At 34.7% G+C, this 26,026-nt stretch overlaps 1 protein-coding gene across 2 annotated transcripts; it reads left to right on the forward strand.

Annotated features, from left to right (window-relative positions):
• The first annotated feature begins 184 nt into the window (after positions 1-184).
• LOC117376329 (NADPH oxidase activator 1-like) lies at positions 185-25,750 on the forward strand. 2 transcript variants are annotated; one of them, XM_033972773.2, is made up of 16 exons: positions 185-267; positions 3,805-3,979; positions 4,530-4,612; positions 5,262-5,370; positions 8,179-8,313; positions 9,522-9,629; positions 9,714-9,773; positions 9,850-9,887; positions 12,130-12,268; positions 12,419-12,487; positions 12,708-12,801; positions 13,836-13,942; positions 19,211-19,371; positions 21,452-21,554; positions 22,880-23,003; positions 25,086-25,750. In XM_033972773.2, exons 1-16 carry the CDS (start codon positions 248-250, stop codon positions 25,181-25,183), a joined length of 1,623 nt encoding a protein of 540 aa, XP_033828664.1. In that variant the 5' UTR covers positions 185-247; the 3' UTR covers positions 25,184-25,750. The 2 variants fall into 2 exon arrangements, with proteins under 2 accessions (XP_033828664.1, XP_055079949.1); XM_055223974.1 differs by having other exon boundaries at positions 12,714-12,801; positions 25,086-25,460.
• Positions 25,751-26,026: the final 276 nt, after the last annotated feature.

Genomic DNA, 26,026 nt, shown 5'->3' on the forward strand with positions numbered 1-26,026 from the left:
TGTACTGATGTGGTTAAATTTTAATTCCCTGCACCTATCTCTGTATTTGCTTCTTGCCAGAGTGAAAGCTGAGCCTGCCGCCTGTGCACCTGTTGGCTTGTCTCACCTGCTCGGGAATGTAGACGGAACGCTTCCTGGTGTGAGCAGAGGGGCGGTGCCTGTGAGCCACACTTCCCTGTAAATGCTTATCATTCTGGAGAGGGACGCACACACATTTTACACTGCGCTGGAAATTGACTGAAGACACATGACGGACAATACTAAAAGGTAGGATAATATGGAAAGTAAATGTATAGTTTAAAGTAGTAGAGCATATTGTGTTATTTGAAAATTGCCCATAGATTTACAGCTGATTTGATATAGATTTTCTCCACATATCTAAAGGGGCGGTGCAAATACCTAAAGATGTTGTTTACACAAGAAGAATCTGAACTGTCCAGTCTCAATTACAGCTGCCAGTCTGAATACAGAGAGAGGCCAGTTTAAATATAAAGTCATACTGCACTTTGTCTGTATCAGTGTTGGTTCTACTTTATGCTTATTGTTTCTTTTACCATTGTAGTATTCTTGTTCTTACCATTGTTGGTGTGTTTTTCTTTCTGTTGCAATTTATAAATGCTTCATGTTACTTAAAGTAACACTGTACATCGAAATTATTGTCAGTGAGCTTTTGCTGCATTTATTGTCATGAATTGAATGAGTCTTATCGGTATGTATATGTATACTGTATACGTATGTTTATGTGTGTGTGTGTGTGTGTGTGTGTATATATATATATATATATATATATATATATATATATATATATATATATATATATATATATATATATATATATATATATATATATATATACACACACACACTTTTTTCTTTCTTTCTTTCAAATGAGTAGGAAGTTTAAACAAAGCATTTAATTTATGTTCTAATGGTAGGGAGATAGGGGTGGGACATGATAAATTTTCTTCTTCCAACTTTTCGAGCTTCTATAGGAACAAATCTCTTAGATGTGCTTTGGGTGTGCCTGATACATGTGCTCCAAATGAATAAATAAATGAAATGAAGTCTGTGTAAAGTTGTCCAGGTCTGATCCATAGCAAAAGATGAAGTTTAAATCTGTCAACTGAATTACTGAAACGAGACCCTACCAGTGGGTACAAGATGAAAATCATACTACTTACAGAAGCTGGAGAAGATAGACAGCTGTATTACAGACTCTATCCTGGTGATTCCATTCCTTGTATTTATGGCCTCCCAAAGATCCACAAAGAAGGAGTACTCCTCAGACCCATTGTATGTAGTGTTGTTTCTATCACATACAATGTGGCCAAACATCTGAAGACCATCCTGGCTCCTCTGGTGGGCAATACGGAGCACCATATTGAGAACACAGTGGAATTTGTGAGCAAAATCAAGCATCTCCAATTTGATCCGGATGTGACGTCTCTTTTCACTTGTATCCCCTCATCAGTAGTGGTGGAGGCAGCAAAGAGGAGGCTACTGCAGGATACTAAGCTAAAGAGAGAACAAAACTGACACCGGACCAAATCTTCAAACTGCTGGAAATTTGTCTTAATACCACATATTTCCAGTTTAGAAGCAACTTCTACAGGCAAATCCATAGCCGTGCCATGGGCTCACCGGTCTCTCCTATCATGGCCAACTTATACATGGAACAGTTTGAACAGGAGGCTTTGGCCTCATTTCCAGGCACTCCACCCACACATTGGTTTCAATATGGGGATGACAACTGGACTAAAATCAAAATTCAAGATCTGGAGCCCTTTACTGCACATATAAATACGATGGATCCAAACACCAAGTTCACACGGGAAGAGGCCAAGGAGAACAAACTGGCCTTTTTAGATTGTGCAGTAACAATAGAGAGGACCGGCGTCTCCAGGTAGAAATCTTCAGGAAGCCCACACACACTGACCAATACCTGCTGTTTGATTCACACCATCCACTGCAGCACAAACTCAGAGTTATCTGTACTCTACAACAGAGATCAAGTGGTGCCCACAAACACAGAGGGAAAGGTGAAGGAGGAACAACACGTGGAGAAAGCCCTCTCTGCTTGTGGATATCCAAAGTGGGCCTTCAATAGATCTAAGAGAGCTAAAAAACCCAGAAGGAAAGGTGTAACCATCCTTTACACAGCGGGTGTGTCTGAAAAACTTCAGAGAATTTTCAAACAGTATGAGATTCCTGTCTTTTTCAAACCTACAAAAATGCTTAAAGACAAAAACTGGTTCACCCTAAGGACAAAACCCTCAAGACAATAGATGTTTACAGTTTCAGTGTAGTTAGCCCCTCCCTTCAGACAGATATAAGACATTGTCCACCAGCAATCTGACCAGAACTGAAGAAACGGAAAAGGTCTTTAGTCTTACAATGATTTGTCCAGTTGACAGATTTAAACTTCGTCTTTTGCTATAAAAGAAATGAGGTAGAAATACTTAATTGGAATGCAATGAAGTATCAAAAATCAGAATCTAATCAATACTAAAACTACTATCGAAACTAGATACTCATTTGAGCAGGTATCAATACTAAAGTCACATTCACAGGACAGAAATGAACCTTTCCTGAACAACTTTAGATTGATCTTGAGCTGTGTCAGAACAAGTATAAGACACATAGGCTGGTATACGCCCATGGACCACTGTGGAACCTACCTGGACGACTGAGGGATTACACAGATATAAGGCCACATGTTATATAACAGAAAGTATTATTATTTAATGTTGAAATTCACATTCTATTGTCTAAAGAGTGTTTTTTGTTTTTTATTATCATGGTATGAGAATCAGTATGAGTATTGAAACTGTCGAAATTGAGTTTGAACTTTTAGTATCTTGATAAAGTCTCAGTAAATAGCTTAGTACATTGCTTATATATATGGAACTATACACAGATTTTTTACTGTATTACAAGTGTAGTGTTTTCACAAAAAAAATACTCCACTTCAAAATTTTGGATATATTTGGAGTAGTTTGTTTCTTTATCTTAATATTATCTATATGTGTATTTTTTCTCGGTAACCACCAACTAACAGGTAGTAATGAGAGTAATTACTATATACTGTGTAATTGCATAGCACAGTGGCACTACAACAATGGTGAAATCATCTGATATGTTGTGTTTACCTTAGAGTTGACACCTTTTGTTATTGTAGAGGGTTAAATAAATAACTTCTATGACTTATTATAGATACAAACTACTACTATAGCTACTTGTGTTTCATTTTGCAATTTATTTATTGCAGCTCATTGTTTTTAACATTGTACATTTCAGATATTTTTTGGGGATAATCCTTCTTTATAGTTACTGTATCAGTGGGAGAAATTAGTTTTAATATTATTGTTTATTCAGCAATGTATCTTACTTCAAAATGTGTTATTGTGACAGGTCTACACATTACACATAAGGAACTTGTTTTGTAGAGCTGGAATTGAGCTACATGCAGATACGTTTTATACAGAATAACTTTTTGATTTTGCAAAAATTTGAATTTTACTTCCCTGTTGTACTCATTTTATTGAATTTGATTGACCTTCATTATAGTGATGCTCTTGTTATAATTATGATCAGAATTTTATGTCCATTTTGAGAGGTTAGTTAAAGAATTGTTGGAAAAAAGTAATTGAAAAAAGGTATTTCATAATAAAACCACACTGACTAATATACACCCATAGTGACGACAGTAGTATGTATGCATGGGTAAATGTGTCGGTACTGTATTTTTGATTGTATCATTAATTCTATTCAATATTTATGTTGTATACTTTCTGTTCCCTCCAGAATGCTGTACACAGAGTTCCTCCAGCTCTGGGCCTCCTCCGTGCAGAAGGTGGATGCTCAGGACTGGCAGGGCTGTGTGTCCACTCTGGAGCAGATCACAGAGCCCACGGCCCGCACACTCTTCAACATGGCCTCTGCCTACCTGGCTCTGGGACGGCCCGACCAGGCACTGAGTGTATGTGCACTCTCTATCCTCTGTCATTATAATAAATACAAAATTCAAATCAAAATATTATGTCTTTTGTACAGGTGCTAACAAAATCCTTCAAATTAGGAAAGAATTGTTTGCCTGAAACCCATAATATTTAGGGTTGGGTTATGTTCATGTGACATTACAACTTTCAAATTTACCCATAATTTTGGATACAGTCCTATAACTCTAAATGTTATGTCAAAATGCTTGTAGTTTTAACTGATGTACGTTTAATATATTTGCAAATGAACTGAGGCAAAATATGTTTTTCACAATAGGTTAAAAAGTGATGACATCATTCAGGCACAACAATGTGATTTTTGTCTGTTGAAATGACTAAGCTTAATATGGAAAATTTGAGGAACTAAAGGAAAAAAGTTAACGTGAAGATTTTCAGTTTGGGCATTGCTTGGAAAAACTGGATTTTCCATAACGTTATATAGGCTACTGCCTTCCATCTGAGATCATGATCTTAAACCATCAAAACTAACATGGCAGTGGATTGTAACACTTTTTAAAAATAATTTTTCAGGTTTTAGACTTGGCACTTGTGAAGGATGAGCACCTCGCTGTTGGCTTCTTTCAGAGATCAACTGTGATGATGCTGTTGGACAGGTAGGGGGCAGCATTATGCTTTAAATTGACTGTATTTACAACCTCTCATGGTTGCTTATAAAAATCACTCTTGTTTTATTACATTGGCATGAAAAAGTGTTATGTAATATTTAGTCTCACAATTTTTCTCTCCAATAGAGCATAAACAGCATTTCAGGCTCACATCACACAAGCTATACACAAAGTATTACTTACAGTAGAAAAAGAAAAAACAATTCTATTAACTGGATAAAAGTTTTACAGTGAAGACATTTCTCATCCAAGTGGCTTCTTCAGTTTTGGTCAGCTCACTGGTAGGACACTATCTTATATCTCTATATAGTGTCCCACCAGTAAACTGACCAGAACTGAAGAAGCCACTTGGATGAGCGGTGAAACGTCTTCACTCAAAACACTTTTGTCCAGGTGACAGAATTAAATTTTCGTTTGCTATGGATCCTACCTGGAGGATTGAGGGATTATACACACAGTTTAACTAACATGCAAGAAAGCAACTACATAATTACTGGTTTGTGATTTTTTTCTATAGCTAAAAATATGGTATTTTTCATTGTGTTATTATTATTATTATTATTATTATTATTATTATTATTATTATTATTATTATTATTATTATTATTATTATTATTATCATTTGCATGTTGGCCAGGCTGGAGGAGGCTCTGTCGGACTGTATCTGGGCTCAGAAACACATGAGAGAAAACCCTGTCATTGACTACAAACAGCTGGGACTCAGGTTCAAGCTCCACATCTGGCAGGTCAGCACGCTTTAACATCCCATAATAATATGAAGGGAGACAAAACGGCAGACGGGGACAAAGCTGTCTCATCTAACAGCAAAACAGTCATGGGTTTGTGTGCCCAAGAACAGTTTTAACAGGTTGTGTTTTTGCAGAGATGGGTAGTACTGTTGCATTTAAGTGGTCTATATTTGTTTGAGTACTTTTACTTCTACTTGAGTAATATATTTTATTGTGTAACATTACTCTTACTTGGTTATTCCTCAAACTGTGAGTAAGTCTATAAATGACCAAAATTCAGGTATGATTTAGTTTTTCTCATTTTTATGGTTTATCCTTTGAAAATACCAGATTTTGTGAATTTTGTGTTTTGTCCATCCAATTACAATAACAAGCCGGAGCAAGCCGCAAAATCGAACTTTTGTTACACTTAGCAGAGAGAAAACATCTTCCCTGTCCACAGATGAACAAAGCACTTACCTTCTGCACGTATTTCACAAACAAAATAGTTTGTATTGGCGCTAAAAGTCTGAAGTACGTCTGTTGGCGTCACCATGTTTATTTTGGTTTGCTGATTTCTCAGCTTGAGATCTTACATATTTTTAACATTATATTCATTCTGTGAGTAAAGTGTATATAGCTTTATCTCAGTGGTTCTCAAACTGTGGTCCATGTTCCACTGGTAATGCGCACTGTGCAAGCTCCTTCAGATTCTTCAAAAATGACTTATGTTAGAGCCACTTTAATCCACATGTTTGTCCTCCTTTGGGTTTGTCCTTGTATATGATTATAGCAGTTGTGTATAGTCTTATTTTAGCCCTTGTTTAGGTAGGTAAATAGTTCTGTTTTAGACCCAGTTTAGATCTGATGGTACTTGGAAGGCCAAATATGTTCTTAGGTGGAACTTGGAGTGAAAAGTTTGAAAGCCACTACCTATAGGAACTGTCTGTGAAACGCAGTGAAGCCCAAGTAAAAGAATGACATACAATACATACAGTTCAAATGTATAAACTGTATTGATCTTTTTTGTGAATATTCATTAGTTTTACGTGTTTAGTATTTTCGGTACATCTGCTGATCATTGCTTTTCTGTTATTTTAAAGTTACAATGAACCTGCTCACTGTACAAACACACATTTTCAATATAATTCCCGGGCAATAAAAACATCTGTAATTTGATTGGATAGATAAATACGTTTAATGATACACTATTGAACATTCTAGACAAAACATTGACGTTTCCGTGGAGACAATCCAGTGTCTAAAAAGTGTTATAATGCACCTTTACCTTTTCCTTTTGTAAGAATATCAAATGTAGGAGCTCAAAGCTGTCAGTCAGAGATGGCAGGTGAGGTTTGAGACACACCTGCAGTGAAGAAAGACCCATTGAAGACACGGCTTTCACAACGGAGCATTCTTTTCAATGCTGACACGGCAAAAACAATACGTCAAAAATATCATGGCATTTCCTTAGAATACAAAACAAATGCTGTCACTCGGAACAATGCAAAAAAGTCAAGTTTCCTGGTTGATAATTTCAAGCTTACAATAACTTGTTTCAAAGATAATTCTACTAGGATGTCAGTGGTTTATGTAAAACAGTCGTGGTCCTATAAATGCAAAATGTTGATGTGTCCTCGAGCAAGACATTTCACCCACCTTGAATGTTTTGTGTGAATGAGTGGTGGTGGTTAGAGAGGAAAATGACTCAAATTGTGTAGGCAGTGTGTGTCTTGCTCATGGGCACAGTAAGGAAATGCATTATGTGTTTGGTTTAAACTGCTGACTGGTTGGTGGGCAAACACTTTGCCATCTGCATACAATAGCACACACTGTACTCCATATAGTGATGTTATTTTTTATTTAGTTTGCAGCATAATTGTCAGTTAAAATGATTCACAGGACACATTCATTAGGGCCCATATTACACTATTTTCTGATGTGTGTTATAATGTTGTTTCCTCATCGCAAGCAGACCTCCAGTTGTATTTTGTTTCATTCACACATGTTTAACACACAAACCTGAGTTCTTCTCTCAAACAGAAAACACACATCACACTTTTGATGTCATGTGGTGATACAGGAAGTGCTCCACTGTGTTTTTAAACTCCATAAACCTTCACTAGAATCACATGGATAAGGTAAAAAGTAGCAGTTTAGAAGAAGTTTAGAAGAAGTAGTAGTTTACTTGAAAACTACCGCTTCATGACATCACAAGGTGGAACAGAGCATTTTGAGCTTTGGAATTATAGACAAAATAATAATAAAGTGTGACCCAAACATGTGTGAATGAAACAAAACACAACTCAACTCCAGGTATGTTTTTAATGAGGTAACATTATAACATGGTTTAAAGCTCACAAGAGTTGATTTTGCATAATGTAGGATCTTTAAAGGCTGATTTCATACATGTAAATGCTACATTCTCGATTTTTTTTTCTTTTCAAAAACAAAAGGAAAATTCTATTCAGTACTGATTTTATGAACATAAACACGACAGATTTTAAATTAGTGCCATTTAACACAAATACCAGTTTATTCCTCCAAAGTTGCTCCAAACCACATACTTTCAGTGACAGAGGACTGGCTGTAGACCTGTCGATTTAAATGTCCAGCTTTACATACCACATAAACCCAGAACTAAACCTGGAGTAGAGCAGGGCCAAACCAGGACTAGAACAGGACCCAACCAAGTCTGCATCAGTTTTTTTAATATCCAAATGACTAACATCTTTCTAATTTGAAGTCTAGTTACACTGATTAGCAAAGCACTCACTATGTTTATTAATTACACTGTTATACTAATATGGTGTGTTTTGTTTCCAGGTTCTGTATAACGCAGCGGCGGTCTACACTCGTATGGGACGCTGGGACCAGGCACAGAAGGTGCTGGAGTCAGTGTCCCGGGAGAAGACAGTAGGGATAGGAGTTAACATCGAGACTGCCATAGACCATATCAAGGTAGCTTTTAAAAACAAGCCAGCCATAACCCAGTGCTGCATTCGTGTTTAGTTTGTTACCGGTTGATGCTAAAACCTGGAATGAAACAAAACAAGCAGAGTTGAGGTTCAGGAACCGGGTTAAAGTGGGACAGAACACCTACATTCCATCCACAACCAGATTTCAAATAGAGCTACTAACATGGGTAGAGTAGGGGCGGGGTCTCGAGGTATGAGGAACAGTGTGATTGGTCCAACACTTCAAACCCTGCCCCTGCAGCCAGGTGTTTGTAATCAGAAACACCTGGATTTAATCAGGGCAGTCTTTTGTGATGTCACCAACTACTGGAACACGCAGAGGCCACTGGAGCCAGCACAGACTCCGCATTCACAGAGTAAACTGGACTAGACCAGGACTAAACCAGGACTAGAAGAAATCACACTACACTAAACCAGATTAAAACATGACAAAATGGAAAAGCCATGTATTTATATAGAACTATGTGTACAGTACCTCAAAAATATAACATTTTAACATCATTTGGTAGACTTTTTCACTTTAATTAGTGAAGCCTTCCCAGCAATTAACCTAGTGAGTCATACAAGGTAATTATGGCTTGAAAAACTGGACAGGTACAAAAATAAAAGGGAGAATAAACAATTGACTTTATCTGAAAAGGCAGGGTGCAATAGCATGATTTGATGAATATTACATTGCCAGTCACAAGTTTGGACACACCCACTTTCTTCAGTGTTTTTTTTTTTCTTTATGTTTACTACTTTCTACATTTTAAATATACACGGAAGACATCAGATATACAGTATGATGCAAAATAAATTGAAATATGTAGCAAAAAAATTAAATATTTCTTTTTGATCATATATTCAAATCCTCAGAGTGTCCACCCTTCGCTTTGTCGACAGCGCCGCAAACCCCAGACCTTCTCCCAGTGAGCTTCTCCATAAAGGATTTTCACTTCAAACATGTCAAGTAATGCCAAAAGTGCAAACCACGGTTCAAAGCAAACCCATCTTTTGAGTTATTTTGTGTTTATTTTTTGTTGTTTGTTGCTGTCAGTGAGAATCTACCCACTCAATCATGAAAAGAAAGAAGACAAATAAATGAAAAAGTGTGTCCAAACTTACTTTTGACTGGTGTATATTTGGATAAAAGCCCATTTTCTATAAAGTTAATATTTTTGATGTTTTTATGTATGTGTATTGTGACAGAAGGGAGAGGTTCTGGCCCCGATGTTGGTCCCTGAAGGAGTGGTGTTTAGACCTAATAAACGTGAAGTGAATCAGCTAAAAGAAAGGGACTTCCTGGGAAAAGCTAAGGTACAACTCACACTAAAATACACAAATAAAAAGTAGAAATATTGTTTTGTAATGATAAAATTAACTGAAATACTTTTTACGTAGGTCATTTCATCCATGATCCCCAATGATGACTTTGGAGGATTTGAACCATTGAGACTACAGGTACAAATACAACACAAGGATTTATTCTGTAATATTGTTGGCTTATATAATTTAACTTTTTCATCTTTTCGTTTAGAAACCTGGATTTTATGAACCTAAAAGTGGAGGTGCCCAGTAAGTATATTTTTGTTTGTGTTTTAATATTAATCCTAATATACATCTTTTTGTGAAAATTGTGAAGCTTTTAAAGTCCAAATCTTTGCCAGTTTTAGTGAGTTCTCAAATAACCTTGACTTTACAAAGAAACAACTATTCCTTCATATTTTACTAATTTAAAGGTGCACTGTGTCATTTTTCTGGCAAAGGGTCCATCACTTGCAAAATGCAACTTTTCTAGTGGAGGGCCAGCCACCTGCATGTCTCCATGGAGATGTTACTGCTTTCCCAGGAATGTTCCACAGTATGAAATTAAACTTTTCTGTCAGTCTGGAGACAAGCAAGTGACTCCACTAGACCACATTAGATCTGTGGAGAGACGCCCTTTCTCACAGTGTATTTCTTTAGTGATATAAATCACCTGAATAAACATAACGGACAACGAAGTGCAATTCCATACTGTGTATCATCTCCATGGAGACATGCAGGTGGCTGGCCCTCCACTAGAAAAGTTGCATTTTGCACCTTTAACTTTCCTTTTGCAAATCAAGAGGAAACAGCGCATTACACTGGCATTATTTATTTATTTATGTATTCATTTTTTATGTATGTATGTATTTATTTATTTTTCATTTCTTTATTTATATATTTTTCATTACTTTATTTTTTATATTTTTCATTACTTTATTTTTATATTTTTCACTACTTTATTTTTATATTTTTATTACTTTATTTTTATATTTTTCATTACTTTACTTATGTTTTTTATTACTTTATTTATTTATATTTTTCATTACTTTATTTACTTATATTTTTATTACTTTATTTATTTGTATTTTTCATTACTTTATTTATTTATATTTTTCATTACTTTATTTATATATTTTTTATTACTTTATTTTTATATTTTTCATTACTTTATTTATATTTTTCTTTACTTTATTTTTATATTTTTCACTACTTTATTTTTATATTTTTATTACTTTATTTTTATATTTTTCATTACTTTACTTATGTTTTTTATTACTTTATTTATTTATATTTTTCATTACTTTATTTATTTATATTTTTATTACTTTATTTATTTGTATTTTTCATTACTTTATTTATTTATATTTTTCATTACTTTATTTATATATTTTTTATTACTTTATTTTTATATTTTTCATTACTTTATTTATTTATATTTTTCTTTACTTTATTTATTTATATTTTTCATTACTTTATTTACATATTTTTATTACTTTATTTTTGTATTTTTCATTACTTTATGTTTTTTATTACTTTATTTATTTATATTTTTCATTACTTTATTTATTTATATTTTTTATTATTTTATTTATTTGTATTTTTCATTACTTTATTTATTTATATTTTTCATTACTTTATTTATATATTTTTTATTACTTTATTTTTATATTTTTCATTACTTTATTTATTTATATTTTTCATTACTTTATTTATTTGTACTTTTCATTACTTTATTTATTTATATTTTTCATTACTTTATTTATTTATATTTTTCATTACTTTATTTATATTTTTCTTTACTTTATTTTTATATTTTTCACTACTTTATTTTTATATTTTTATTACTTTATTTTTATATTTTTCATTACTTTACTTATGTTTTTTATTACTTTATTTATTTATATTTTTCATTACTTTATTTATTTATATTTTTATTACTTTATTTATTTGTATTTTTCATTACTTTATTTATTTATATTTTTCATTACTTTATTTATATATTTTTTATTACTTTATTTTTATATTTTTCATTACTTTATTTATTTATATTTTTCTTTACTTTATTTATTTATATTTTTCATTACTTTATTTACATATTTTTATTACTTTATTTTTGTATTTTTCATTACTTTATGTTTTTTATTACTTTATTTATTTATATTTTTCATTACTTTATTTATTTATATTTTTTATTATTTTATTTATTTGTATTTTTCATTACTTTATTTATTTATATTTTTCATTACTTTATTTATATATTTTTTATTACTTTATTTTTATATTTTTCATTACTTTATTTATTTATATTTTTCATTACTTTATTTATTTATATTTTTCATTACTTTATTTATTTATATTTTTCATTACTTTATTTATTTGTATTTTTCATTACTTTATTTATTTATATTTTTCATTACTTTATTTATGTATATTTTTCATTACTTTATTTATTTATTTATTTATTTTTTTATATCCATGTGATCATATTGCTCTTATGTTACTTTCCCAGAGACTCTCGGTACATGCAAGTGAAAGTCCCATACATGTCGTGTGGTGCGGGACAGCTCACAGTTCCAGCGGGCGCTACGGTGTTCCTGTTCGGCGAGGAGGACAGAGATGGAATGGTCTCAGTTATTTATGATGGACAGGTGAGTGATTTCTTTTGTTCAAATGAAATGAGTTATAACATGGATGATTCTACATAGTGCGCTTCTAAAATAAACACCACCTTTACTGTCACACAATGCTATGTCCCATTATACTGTGTGCCCATTTGATTTTCTTTTCGTTTCTTCCAGAGAGGACTTCTGCCTGTGTCTCTGCTGGAGCCTGTGGACGTCAGGTCGAGCAAGGCCAGAAAGAAAAGTGTAATGTATTCCTTTAGTTCAAATGTGTTATGTATGGGCAGGGAGGGCACAGCATGGGGTATCGTTTTCCAATTTTCTACTCATCTCATCCATTTGTTCAAATACTGTCCTGTTGTGAAAGCTCAAATCATGTAGGGAAGACATACTGGACATTTTTAAGGGTTATTCTCATCTCTGTTCTGTGGTATTTTTTGTTTTGTTTATTGGTACATTTATTTAGTTACAGTTTGTTCCGAACGGCATCCCTCTCCCTCCCGATCTCAAGCCCCCCACACGTCCACATGTCAAGTCCACCCCTGTGCCGCCCCCTAGAGGTAAAAAGAAAGACATTTTTTATGTACTAATGCTGCAACGAGTTAATTGATTAATGGCAGCTAATCGATTGTTGAGATAATTGTCAACTAATTTAATAAAAGAACATTTTTTTACTGGTCTACATGCAGTATTTACATGAAAATAAACTGATAATTGCTAGATTCATCAGATAACAAAATATTTCTTAGATGCAGCTGTACTAATGATATGATATGATACACCAGTTAAAGTTTAGTGTTTAAACATAAGCATTTTATAGTTTTTTTTCACAATCAACGACACAGAGTTAATGTTCATTTTATTCACATATTCACATTCTCTTTGTTTTTGTAGATTCAAATGTTTTAAAGCACTAAATATTGTTTAGTGCAGGGGTGTCAAACTCAATTTCACCGAGGGCCACATCAGCAAAATGGTTCATCTCAAATTTGCAAAGATATAAAAAATATGTCTGTGTAACTGTGTAACTCCTGATAAACTGACATTTTAAGACAGTCATACATTTAAATTTACCTTGTCATGGGTCACATAAAATGACATGGCGGGCCACATTTGGCCCCCGGGCCTTGAGATTGACACATGTGGTTTAGTGGTTAAATGTTTGGCATGTAAATTACAAAATAAGAAATGCATTTTAGCCATCTGCGTGTCTCCATGGAGATGTAATGCTGTACCTGAAATGTTCAGTAGTATGGCCTTAAAGTATCTTGCAGGTATTCAGTTACAGTTGTTTTATTGCAATAACAGCACAGGCCCACAGATCTGACCTGTATCTTGGCTTGCTACCGTCACCCGCTGCTAAAATCTCCATGGAGACAAGCAAAAAAGTCAAAGAAAAATTTCACAATGCACCTGTAAGATCTTGTTCTTGATGATAACTAAGGTTAACTGCAGTCTAATATTTTACCTCAGCTTCACTGAATTGTGCATAAAAGTCTTATAATCTCCGCAAATAATAGAGGTCTCAAATGTTAATGTTACATTTTCACACAATACTTGGTTAAATTGTTATTATTTCTACTACTTTTTGCAGCCCGCCACCGTTCAACACCCACACCTCCTCCATCTTACATCTCTACCATAACAGCTCCTCCGCCAGACCCAGCACCTATTACTCTGACAGACAACTCAGACATCCAGGTAATACTACTATCACTTTAAACTGTCAGCTCTGTCATAATGTTTCCCCATCAAAAACACCATTCATTCAAAGGTGCCATTTTAAATCCCATACACTTTTATCAGAGTGGTTCTGGACATTTGCGTTTTGCTTTTAGTTTACGAAGAAGCAATAAACTGCCTGTGGCCTTGTAGCTAAGATTAGTTATACTTAAAGAAATGTATCTCTATGTAATTTTCATTTTAAATAGTTTATACATGACTAATCTAGATGCGATATGATAGATACGAGGTAAACATGTTCAAATCAAATATAACTCTTACAGAAAACAATGGCAATGCTGATTTATTCTCAATTACATAATCATTGGAAGTGATGGTGAAGTTATAATATGGATATTGTTTCTCAAGATGATTATCCCAGAATGAGCCTCAGAGTCCTGAAATCCAGTTGGTTTAAACGTAAAAGTACTCTCTCTGATCTGAATTCCCACTGCCTAAACCCCAGCACCTAGAGCCAGTCATTAATCAGTGCTAGTGCTAGTTTCCATATACTGAGAATGAGAAAAACTTGTGTTGTGTGATGGTAGTACCTTTTTTAAAACTGTTAAGAGTGCAGGCTATATACAGTTCTTATAAAATGCTGTATGTGTTGGGGACACATACAGCTTCGTTCTTACTGAAATGTATTTGTCGATAACCCAATCTATACGTTGTGTCACCTCAATTTATAATAAACTCTGTGGAGGTATGGCAAAACCTAAATAAATCTAAATCTCCATGTTACCAGCAGAGGGGGCAACCACTAATCCAACCATTTTCTTTGACCAAAAGTGTTCAGTCTACACCCTTTGCTTGGTTACATACACTATTTTAAATCATACATGCAACGTCTTTAACAAGCCTGTCTCTCCTACACAGCCACTGCAGACTACTTATTTTTCATCTATCTATTTATAGCATGTAGATGACGTCTTAGGTTGAATAAATGCATTTTAAAGCCCGCGGGTGGTTGTCTGGTATGTCTCGGATTACTCACTTCGACACAGAAGGACAAAACATTTTTTGTTTGTATTTTATGAGTTGTGACATCTATGACTATATTATACAAGCCACCTCTAAGTATAAGGAAAGTGAATGCTGAAAAGTATGGAGAAAGTTAAAGAAAGTTTGACATTTTGAACAGTTGGGTCCAGTGACTTGGTGGTTAGTCTCTTTGTAGAGTTTGGATGTTCACCCTGTATTCGTCTGCATTTTTATTTTCTTTTTATCTAATAACTGAACTTAACGTAAAAGGTATGTTGCATAACTTTTCTGACCACCTGCTTGTCTCCATGGAGATGTCAAAGCTCTGCCTGGAATGTACTTATATTCATTCAGCATGTCATTCCTCAAAGAATCATGTATCTTTATTGTGAGCGGGGTCGTCTTTACGCAGATCTGACCTATAACTGAGATGGGATGAGTTTAATGCAATTCTGTGTAACATTCAAAGCAAAACATTAAGATCTCCATGGAGACTTTCCACCAAAAAGGTTACATAGTCCACCTTTAAATACCTAATGCTATGTGTACGATAAGATACTGTAATGAACGTCAAACAATATGGGCGAAAATTTGCTTATGGGAGCCTATAGTTTTGTCATGATACTAAAATTTTCTTCTAAAATCTTTGTTTTTGATACTAAGGAATAGACTTGATACTTAATACACATTTTGACATCATGATAATAATAATAATAATTACAACAAAAAAAACACACTCTTTCTTTAGACAATAGAATGTGATTTTCCACATTAAATGGTAGAACTTTCTTTTATATTCCCATGTGGCCTTAAATCTGTGTAATCCCTCAGTCGTCCAGTAGGTTCCATAGTGGTCCATGGGCGTAAACTACTCAGTGTGTCTTATACTTGTTCTGATACAGCTCAAGATCATTCTAAAGCTATTCAGAAAATTTCAACTGAGTATCTGCTTTCAGTAATAATTGAAGTATTGACTGGTATCTGATTTTTGTTATTTTTGACAACCCCCGAAGGCCATGATTTTTACTTTATTCCTACACACTCGGCTTGTGTTCAAAGCTGGAATAACTGTCTTCATTGACATTGACAGAGTAGTTATTGTGGGTCGCGTACAAAGTTAGAATATAAATTGGTCTTTTATTCAGACACTTTGGTCAATAGGCAATTCACTTTGACTGGAATCCTGTTTTTGCACCACAGTGTTTCTTGTAAAGAGAAGAGAAATCAAAACTGAATTGAAGTGTTAATGAAATACAGCGGCGTTTCAGCCAAAATAACAATTCCCTTACAGACAGTTTAAAGTCAGAAGCATTATTTACTTGACGTGCGTTGTGTAACTTTTCTTCCACTCTTCTTTACCTGTAATGTTTAGCAGTATGGCATTAAACTATTCTGTTGTCATGGAGACGCAGCTGTGCCAATGAACCCACTCGCAGCAATGATGTGTTTTTGACCAATAAAAGCACCCTTAATTAAATAAATGATAGATGACAGATGTGTTCAATGCCAATACCATAAAAATTAAAAATAATTAATAATAAAATAAAATAAAATAAAATAAAATAAAATAAAATAAAATAAAATAAAATAAAATAAAATAAAATAAAATAAAATAAAATAAAATAAAATAAAATAAAATAAAATAAAATAAAATAAAATAAAATAATTTGTTACTTTGATGAGAGCTATTTCTGTGCTATAGTGAAAGCTGGACTGGAAGGTTTCATACAACTGATTTAATGAAGATAGTCTTGAAATTGAAGGGCGATGGAACATTCAAAGATTTTTGACAGGAATGGGAGGTCCAAACCTCTTTTTTTTTTGAGTATGGGGGTGACAGCAGCAAACTTGAGAGCAGGGGGAACAATACCAGAGGTGAATGATGAGTTTGATATCGACGATGAGTGGGCTGAGGCAGGGGACACGCGCTTTGATCCGAGGAGAAGGGCGTAGGCATCCAGTGAACATGAGGACAGTTTGCTCTTATATTTGGTGAGATCAGAAGTTGAGATGGGTGATAAGGAGGACAGGGAATTTTATGGGATATTGGGCAGGGGAGGTTGAAAGTCAGGGCTGGGACTAAGGGAGGTGGACAGCTGCTGGTGGATATTGTTAATTTTGGATTTGGAAGAAAGACGAAGGTTTTGCATTTGTCTGTGGTGAAGGATTGGGAGATGTTTTTCATGAGTTTGAGGAGGTTGTTTAGTGTCGTAAACAGCGAGCGGGCGTTGGAGGGGTCATTGAGAATTATACCAGAGTAAAACACTGTGTGGGTGGCTGAGAGAGCGGTTCTGCAGAGGTGGGTGCGGTCTATGGAAGCTCGCATGTGCACTGTGAGTCCGGTTGTCTTGTGCTGGCGCTGTAAAACATCCCAGGCAAAGCAATGACATCCCCATGGAGACAAGCTGGTGGTTACCCAGTGCAACTTTAATGTGTTGTTTTCTCTTTGTAGCAAAACAGTTCAATATACTTTGTTGTTGAAAAGCTATGCGCATTTAAGTATCCCATTCTTAGCATAAACATCATTGGCAGCACAGTCAGATTCCAGCATCGCGATTCCAGCTGCTGTTGCGTCCTTGGGCAAGACACGTAACACAACTCACATCCAGTGTCTGTGTACACTGGTGCGTGACCGTGTGCGTGCGTGTATGTGTGTGTGTGAATGGGTGAGTGGTTCCTTGATGTAAACTGCCCTAAAGGTGGAAAAGCGCTATATAAATTTGCATTACGTTTACATTAACTGCTTCACTGAACTAATATAAAAAGATAAGAATTGAAAGTTTTGCATTGTTTTGGATAATACTATATTTTCTGTTTGATTCCTCTCTGGTGGGAGTGAAGATGATGACTGGGAGGGGTTGAGAGGGCTAAAAGCTCTGCTGCTGGGTGAAGGTTATGGGGAACAGTTGAAATTAGGCATGGGACGATTTTGAAATTTGATGTCGCAATTACCATGGCCAAAATAATTGCAATTAACGATTACTGTATATCATGATAATTATTAAAGTTGCCGACAGCTCCATATTTAAACTACTTGAATTGAATATAGCACATTTCAAATTTACAACAACTTCATCTGACCAAAGTGCTTTACATAAAAAAACAAATGTACAGATAATGCGATACATAGGAAAATATCCCGTCTAGCTAGTATTAAATGCCAGGGAGAAGAGGTGGATTTTCAGTGTAGTCTTAAACTGCGTTAAAGACTAAGAGGATCTATAGTACTGTACTTAAGAGTGAAGAGTGAAAGAGTGAAGAGTGAGTGAAACAGTAGTGATCTAGAAGTGATTACCATGGAGAAGTAGCTAGTGGCTATTCTCACGATTTTATAAAATGTCCCATGAATCATTATTATCGACCGTTTTTATCACGATAAACCATATTATTGTTTATGGTCCCATTCCTAGTTGAAATGTTATCATTGTGGAGTGGAGAGGAAGTGTCTTTATAGGAATAGGCATAGAAATAGGAAGAGTAAATTGTCTGGAGCTAGAAACAAGGTTGATGATATGTTTTCTTTCTAGATTGATTTTCCACAAACTGGTTCATTACTTTAGTTTAAATGGGACATGTACAATCAATGTTTATGAGATTTTAGTCATGCTATAAAGATTTCCGTCGGTCTCATTAGCCCTCTGATGCATGAATTATGAAAGCCTTGGTCAAGATTTTTTTCTGAAGTGTTTTTATTCTTCTCAGGACATGAAACAACATTGTGAACTGCCTGTAAAAATGAATTAACTTGTGTTCTATTGTAAATATACAAACACATGTTTCTTTTTATGCTTTGGAAAACATTTCAACATTTTTTGGGGGAAATTTCAACACTGTTTAGGTGCAATGTTTAGGCCTGAATAAGAAAAACAGAGGACATTTACTTGCAGTTACACAAACTGACCACTGAATTAATCTCAATGGAGTGTGGCAGCAGAGAGCACTCTAGAGGCTGATACGCAGCTCCACCACATAAACCAATGCATTAAAGAGAAAGTTATGTTTTAGTAGCTGTCCACTGCAGTGATCGCTATGCACCAGAGGGTTAGAGTACTTCAAGTTGTATTTTGATTGATTGACGTATGTTGGAGTACTACCTGATCTACCTGATCCGGGTCATACATGTCCAGTAGACATCTTTCAAAAGTAAGCTCTGCAGTTTTGAACAGGAAGGCAATGCACCACTTTTTATTTTTAAGTCAATTTAACTTAATATTGCAGTTTACAATAAAGCATAATATTTTCCCATTTTTGTTATTTCTCCAGCTGTCGGACAACCCTCAGGCCCCCGAGGCAGGTCCAGTGCAGGTGAAAGTCCGCTTCACCCAGACCCTGTCCATGTCTGTGCCTCTGGACTCCTCGTACCAGGAGCTGAGGGAGCGCATCGCACAGACACTGGGCCAGACGCCATCCGAGATACGCCTTAGGTAAGAAAATAATTATAACTCCATAAAAGAAAATGGCTAAACTTTATAATAACTACATTTTAAATAGCCATTATAAACCAGGAAGAATTACTTATGAACATATAGTTTACTACTTAAAGCTGAGTACATGATTACACTGCGTGAAGAGGAGGAAGTAGATATTTGAATCCATCTAACCATAACCATAACAAATTGAAAACTAGGATAGTCCGCCCAAGCACAGCCAATCAGAGCGCTGCTTTCGACGCTTATTTCAGGGTTGTATTTTGTGCTGCTTTTACAGTCGCACTCTTTGGGAAAATTTACAAAAAGGTGAAGTACCGCAGCTTTAACTAATGGGTTAGAGTTAGGAGTCAGTTGTTAAGCAGTTACTAAGCCTAAATTATTCTTTATAAACTATTTGTTCATTATGATTTAAGTCTTTCTTCATGCTTTACTAAGGTTAATTATATGTAGTTATTATAAAATGTTACCAGTAAAACCTAAATTCACAATATTCCAAGTGGATTTAGCATTTTTTATGACAGTGGCATGATGCATCTTACAAATGCAACATTGGAGGTTTGAATACAAATCTTATCAGTTTATACAGCCATTGTGTCATTTGGCAAGACATTTCTCAAAACCTATTTACAGTGAACGTGGCATGTGATTGGACAGGCAGCTGGCGCAGGTTGGCAGCTTTTTTTAAGAACAGCTTTGGTAACTTCAATGCGATATAATTTAGCATTTTAGATAATTTAATAATAACATAAACAAATTAAGCTTGGCACGTAAATAAATTTAAACTAATGAAACATCTGAAGTTAATATTTTGAAGTCAGTTTAGATTTTCCAGTTTGCAGTGTCTCTTCGCACAGCCTACTTCTGTCCTCTTACATTCACTTCTGCAATTCTAAAAATACCCCTGTCTTTGTTCCAAACTACCCCCTGGCCCCTGCATCTGTGCAGCTCATGTAAAAAATGCCATTAAACGGGGGGTAGTGAATCAAATGCCGTAGGGACAGAAGGGGTCAGTGAAAGCAACACGAAACTGGTACACTAGAGCCACAGGACCAAACACATTATAAACTCCATTACAGGGCAGGACACTGGGGTTGAAGGAAATGGGAAATAGTAGTGTTACGGGCAAAGCTGTTCTGATTGAGGAGGGAAGAAAGAAATTATAACCAAAGTAAAAAGATTATAAAAGGCCTGTACTTGATTTTTTTCCCCATGTATTTGAGCAAAATGTGTCTTTTTCCAGTACAGATATATTGTATAAGCAGATCTTGAGGTCAAAATAAGTTCACTGTGTGCTGTCTGCATTTAATTAGAAAGCATCAGGAAGTGAGTATTAACATGCTAGTTGATGTTAGCTACGCTCTGGTCTCTGAGAGTTCTGAAAAGCACTTATAAACTCAGCCCAGAGAATCATGCATAAGGTGAGTGAGGAATGACTTTGGACCACTGCAAACTCTTTAAAATGATCTACTGCTGTTGACTTCGAGTTTTTGAAGGCAATAAAAATCAGGTACAGCGCCTTTAAATATAAAATATAAGGAAAAGTTTGAACCAGCTACGCTCCCATTGGTGGGTACACACTTAACAATCTGCTGCTTGTATACACTATATAGCTCCATGCAAATGTGCTGAGACGGGGTAACATTACTCTATTCTCTGATACAGGGGCTCCTCAACCACCAACTTGTATTTCTTTATTGTAGTTAATTAATTAAAATATATATAATCGAAATTACTTTGTATTTAGACAATTTTTTAAACTAGGTTAAGGGGTCGTACATATTTTGGACTCCAATTCTGAACAACATTTTATATAGCTAAGTTTCGGGTTACATCACAGCATTTTGTGTTTTATTAATAGTACTTAATACAGATAGGCAGCAGCTAAAATAAAGCATGTTAAAATGCTGATTCTTGATGTAACTCTGTGTTTCTTGGGTCTAGTCGATGATAGAAATTTTATGCAAAATACATTGTAGGAAAAACTGGCTCTTGCTCCCCGTCTGAGAATATGACGTCATCACACTTTAGAAAAAAAGCAGACCACCACTCTAATCTCCTTTGTCTTTTCATTCAGGCGTAAACCACAGGGCTCCCGTTTGCTGCTGCCTCTGGACCAGGATCAGGACTCTCCTCTGCTGGATTTGGCTCAGTCCGGGAGTGTCCAGCTGTGGTGCCAGGTCTGGACTTTGTCAGTTAAAGCCCTTAACATTAGTAGGGATGCACCGATTTACCATTTTTCAGTTCTAGTACATTGATGTTTAGGCCGTAAGTCAAATCCCAGACCTGCCAATACTCGATATTAACTAGTGCAGGGATTGAAAATAGCACTTAACTACACAGTTAGCTTATTACAACATCACATTGTCTTATGTAACTCTTCTTTATATTTGAAAGAACCACAGATCAGCTTTATATAAATATAGGTTCAAGCATTGAGACGTTCAGTTTGTCGCCCAATTAGGACGTCAGCTGAACTAATTCCCAATCCACCATTTTTTATCTCAGTCGGTGCCAATATCCAATGTTAGTATGAACTGCAACATTTAAAGGTACATTATGTGACTTTCTGGAGGTTTCACATCACCTGCATGATCCCATAGAAAGAGAAAGTTAAAACCATACTTCGGAACATTTTCCATGGAGATAGATATGTTTCATGCCATACTATGAAAGATTATAGTCAAAGGAACAACATTTCTATGGAAACAATAGAAGCCCTCCTCTAGGCCAAGAAAAGGCTCAGGTTTGTGGAGATGTAAGAATGCAATTTTTTTCAGTGCAATAAACAAAAACATTATTATTTTAGTGTATTTTTTTGGCTAAAAAGTTGGCTTTATATAAATTATATTCAGATAATATTCATAATATCGTCTCTGTGCAGCACTTTGGAAACAATTTGTTTATGAAATGTGCTATATAAATAAAGTGGATTGGATTGGATTGGATAATATGATGTGATATATAATATACATCATATTCATATTATGTAAATCCAAAAGAAATCTATTAAAACATTAGTTTGAAATGTATTAATTGAGGTTTACTTTTTTTTTTTTTTTTTTAACCGGCTCGTTTTGCAGCATTTTTTCTATAAACAATACACTTACATTACACATTATTCAAATTTTACATATCTTCAAAACAATATTCACTAAATTATCTATATTTGAATAATCTTTCCCAGCATCTGCTTTGGTGCATCTCTTAACAATGATCCATTAGCAAACACTCATCAATCACATTGGAGCCACAGCTGCCCTGGACACAGTGATTGAAGTGTGACTGTTATTCTGTGCCTGTGGCACAGCTGATCATCACACAATCACACTAAAATTCCCACTAGCAAGATGAATTGTCTTACAAGGACTCAGGCGATGAAACTATAAACCTTGTATGCATCAGCTTATCGAATGCTGCATGTTATGTTACTGCCATCAACATATATCTGAAATCAATACATTGGTGGAAATAACAAGTGTGGTCTTCACTATTGTTATTTTAGAAAGAGGATCCACTGCTGAACCGTACCATCCTGCACCAGATGGTGGCGCTGTATGATTACACAGCAAATGGCCCTGAAGACCTGGAATTCAGTGAAGGAGACACCATCGATATCCTGGGGCAAGGTGAGTTGTCAGGAGATATTGAACAAGCCTCTAGATTATAGTCAGATAGTTATGGCTCTTTTTACAGGGAGTTTGGGTATCCAGAAAGTCATATAAACAGTATTAAAGATATTTCATTTTTATGGGGCATTTTGGACATTTATGACGCTTGTAAGACCTCCCAGCTGTTTGTTTATCACTTCCCTGGAAATGGGATACAGAATTCTGTGATGGCTCTTTCTATATCATAATTCTATATAATCTGTGCAACTGTAAAAAGTTGTCTGTTCAATTGTTTTGGCCTTAGTTTTAACTTTTTATGTTCACACTGATAATAGTTTATGTGCTATTTGTGTTTATTATATACAGTTATTTCATACGATGTTACCATAGTTCTACACTAGCGACAAGTATGATGTCATAGTTTTAATATTTGAAAATTACTTGATACTAAATGTTACACGGTATCTGGAGTTGTGTTTTGTTTCATTTTTCATTAGCTGATAATATTGCTTTTAGGCAGATTAAAATTGCTTTATTTTTCAGTATGCTAGCAACTGGAATCCTTGCCCTATCTGCTGAACTCACTTAAATTAATTTGTTTTTCATACACCGTTAAAGAAACCTTATTGTCTTCGAAAACAAAAACAAAGAACAGTAGTTCATTTTAAACATTGCTGTGCTCCAAACTTATTCCTCACTTCCTTAAAACATTCACAAATAAATCAAAACCTGGGTCACATCATGCAAGTACTGGTTGTGAAAGGTGTACTCAATTTTGTTCTTTAAGTTAAAGTACAAATACTAGGGCAAAAAAAATACACAAGTAAAAGTATCACATGAAAAAAATTACTTAAGTAACAGTATTAAAGTACCCCTTTAAAAATGTACTTAAAGAGTAAAGAGTCTAAGTATTTTGTGAACTCTTATAAGATTTGAAATGTGGTGATTTTTATTAAGAATTTTGTTCAACAGAAACAAATGAATTATTCCTTTTTTCTAGCTGTTTTTATTTTGTATATTTTAGTTTGCTCAAATTAAGAACATGTTAAACATAAACCTCTCAGGCTTTTCAGGAGCTTTCAAACTATTATTCAAACAGTGAAAAATACTTTTACTTTTCAGCCCAACTCAAAAAATGTAGTGGAGTAGAAAGTACAGATACCTGCTCTCAAATGTAATGAAGTAAAATCAAAAAGTATCCACTTCAAAATTTACTTTAGTACAGATACCTAAATGTATACTTAAGTACTTCTACTACTTTTACTTTGTTACATTCCACCACTGCAAATTCTCTTCTAAACAAACACAGAAACAATACATTTTTACTCACTCCCCTTAGCCCCTCCCACCATGTATGAATTCATCAGTTAAGCGCTTTACACAACGTTCAGATGCCAGAGTGGAGTTTTCATGTTACAGTAATGCTAATAACAACTAGCATGCTAACAGTGCACTTTCTTGATTCACAAAGGAGCAAATGCATTATAATTAGATGAGGACAGAATACAATCCTACAAGCTGCTTTTACAATGTAACTTTATACATGGAAATTGTTCTTTAAAGTGCGCATATTACACTATTTTCTGATCTATGTTATAATGTTGTTTCTTCATCAAAAACAAACCTGGAGTTGTGTTCTGTTTCGCACATGTTTAACACAAATTCTGCATATTTAAACTGAGTTCTTCTCACAAATTGAAAACACTATGTTCCACCTTGTGATGTCATCTGGTAATACAGGAAATGCTCTGCTGTCTTTTTAAACTCCATACACCTTCACTATAATTATTTGGATCATTTTAGACCTGGAGTTACCTATCGCATTTGAACTAAACGTAAAAGGTAAAAAGTGTCTCGAAAATACATGACATCACAAGGTGGAACAGAGCATTTTGAGCTTTGGAGATGTACATAAACTATTAATAATGGCTTAGTCAAACATGTGTGAATGAAACAAAATACAACTCCAAGTATGTTTTTGATGAGGTAAAAACATTATAACATGGCTTAAAACTCACAAGAGTCAATTTTGCATAATATAGGAATTAGGAACTATAATGTAGTGCTGCTCAAATGCATTGTGTCTGTTTGTCTTTACAGTGAATGAGGAGTGGATGGAGGGACACTGTGCAGGGAACGTTGGGATATTTCCTGCATGTTTCGTCTACAGAGAGAACACAGAGGTGGTGCAGGACTAGCAGCTGTAAGGCCCAAACCACAGACACTGTTACTGCTTATATCATCACTGGATCTGCTCCTCTTATATATCTGCTATGGTCCATCGTGTGGTACTCAAGAGTATGTTTACATTGAACCTCAAGCTTATTTGAAATTCATCTTTGTTTAGAGTTGTACATTTTTCATAAATGCATCATTGTTAGCAAAAAATTATATTCTTAAAGGTGTGATTCCAGTTCTAATCCTGTTCTTAAGTGATGTTTCTTAATGCCTTTAAATATGTATTATGTTTATAGCACTTTTTGTAGTCCACTAATCAGCATTTTTTTTTTTTTTTTTTTTTTTTTTGACTAAACAACTATTCTACCAGTTATTTCTAATGTGTTTTGGAGATTTTGAGCTTGCAGATTTTTGTAAGTAAAAGTCAAAGCTAAAATATTCAAGTTAAATTGAGGCTGTTCATCATAAGATTTTTCCCAAATTGTTGGTTGTATTTTTCTGGTGATTTTGATCTATAGATTTTGGTCTTATTATTGATAAGTAGGATAAGGAACTTGATAATAAACTTGAATATACATTGAACACTGCACCGTTAACATTTTATTTACAATTAATGGGTTTTAAAAATGGATTTCTTACAGCTACAACTGTTCCTTGGTCCATGTAACTAAAGCAATCTTAGTAGAATGTATTTAGCAAATGGAACAGAAAATACGGGAATCCACTTGTCAACATTTGCACAAATAGAGAAGGAGCAGATTTGTGTTGCAGCTTTAATGCTTGGGGCAGAAGATGATGTGAAAACCAAACAGGGAGGAGGCAGAGTCAATACAGAGGTGAAAACAGGAATACAAACCAGTGTT

This window comes from Periophthalmus magnuspinnatus, chromosome 9, assembly GCF_009829125.3.
Source record: "Periophthalmus magnuspinnatus isolate fPerMag1 chromosome 9, fPerMag1.2.pri, whole genome shotgun sequence".
Classification (NCBI taxonomy): domain Eukaryota; kingdom Metazoa; phylum Chordata; class Actinopteri; order Gobiiformes; family Gobiidae; genus Periophthalmus; species Periophthalmus magnuspinnatus.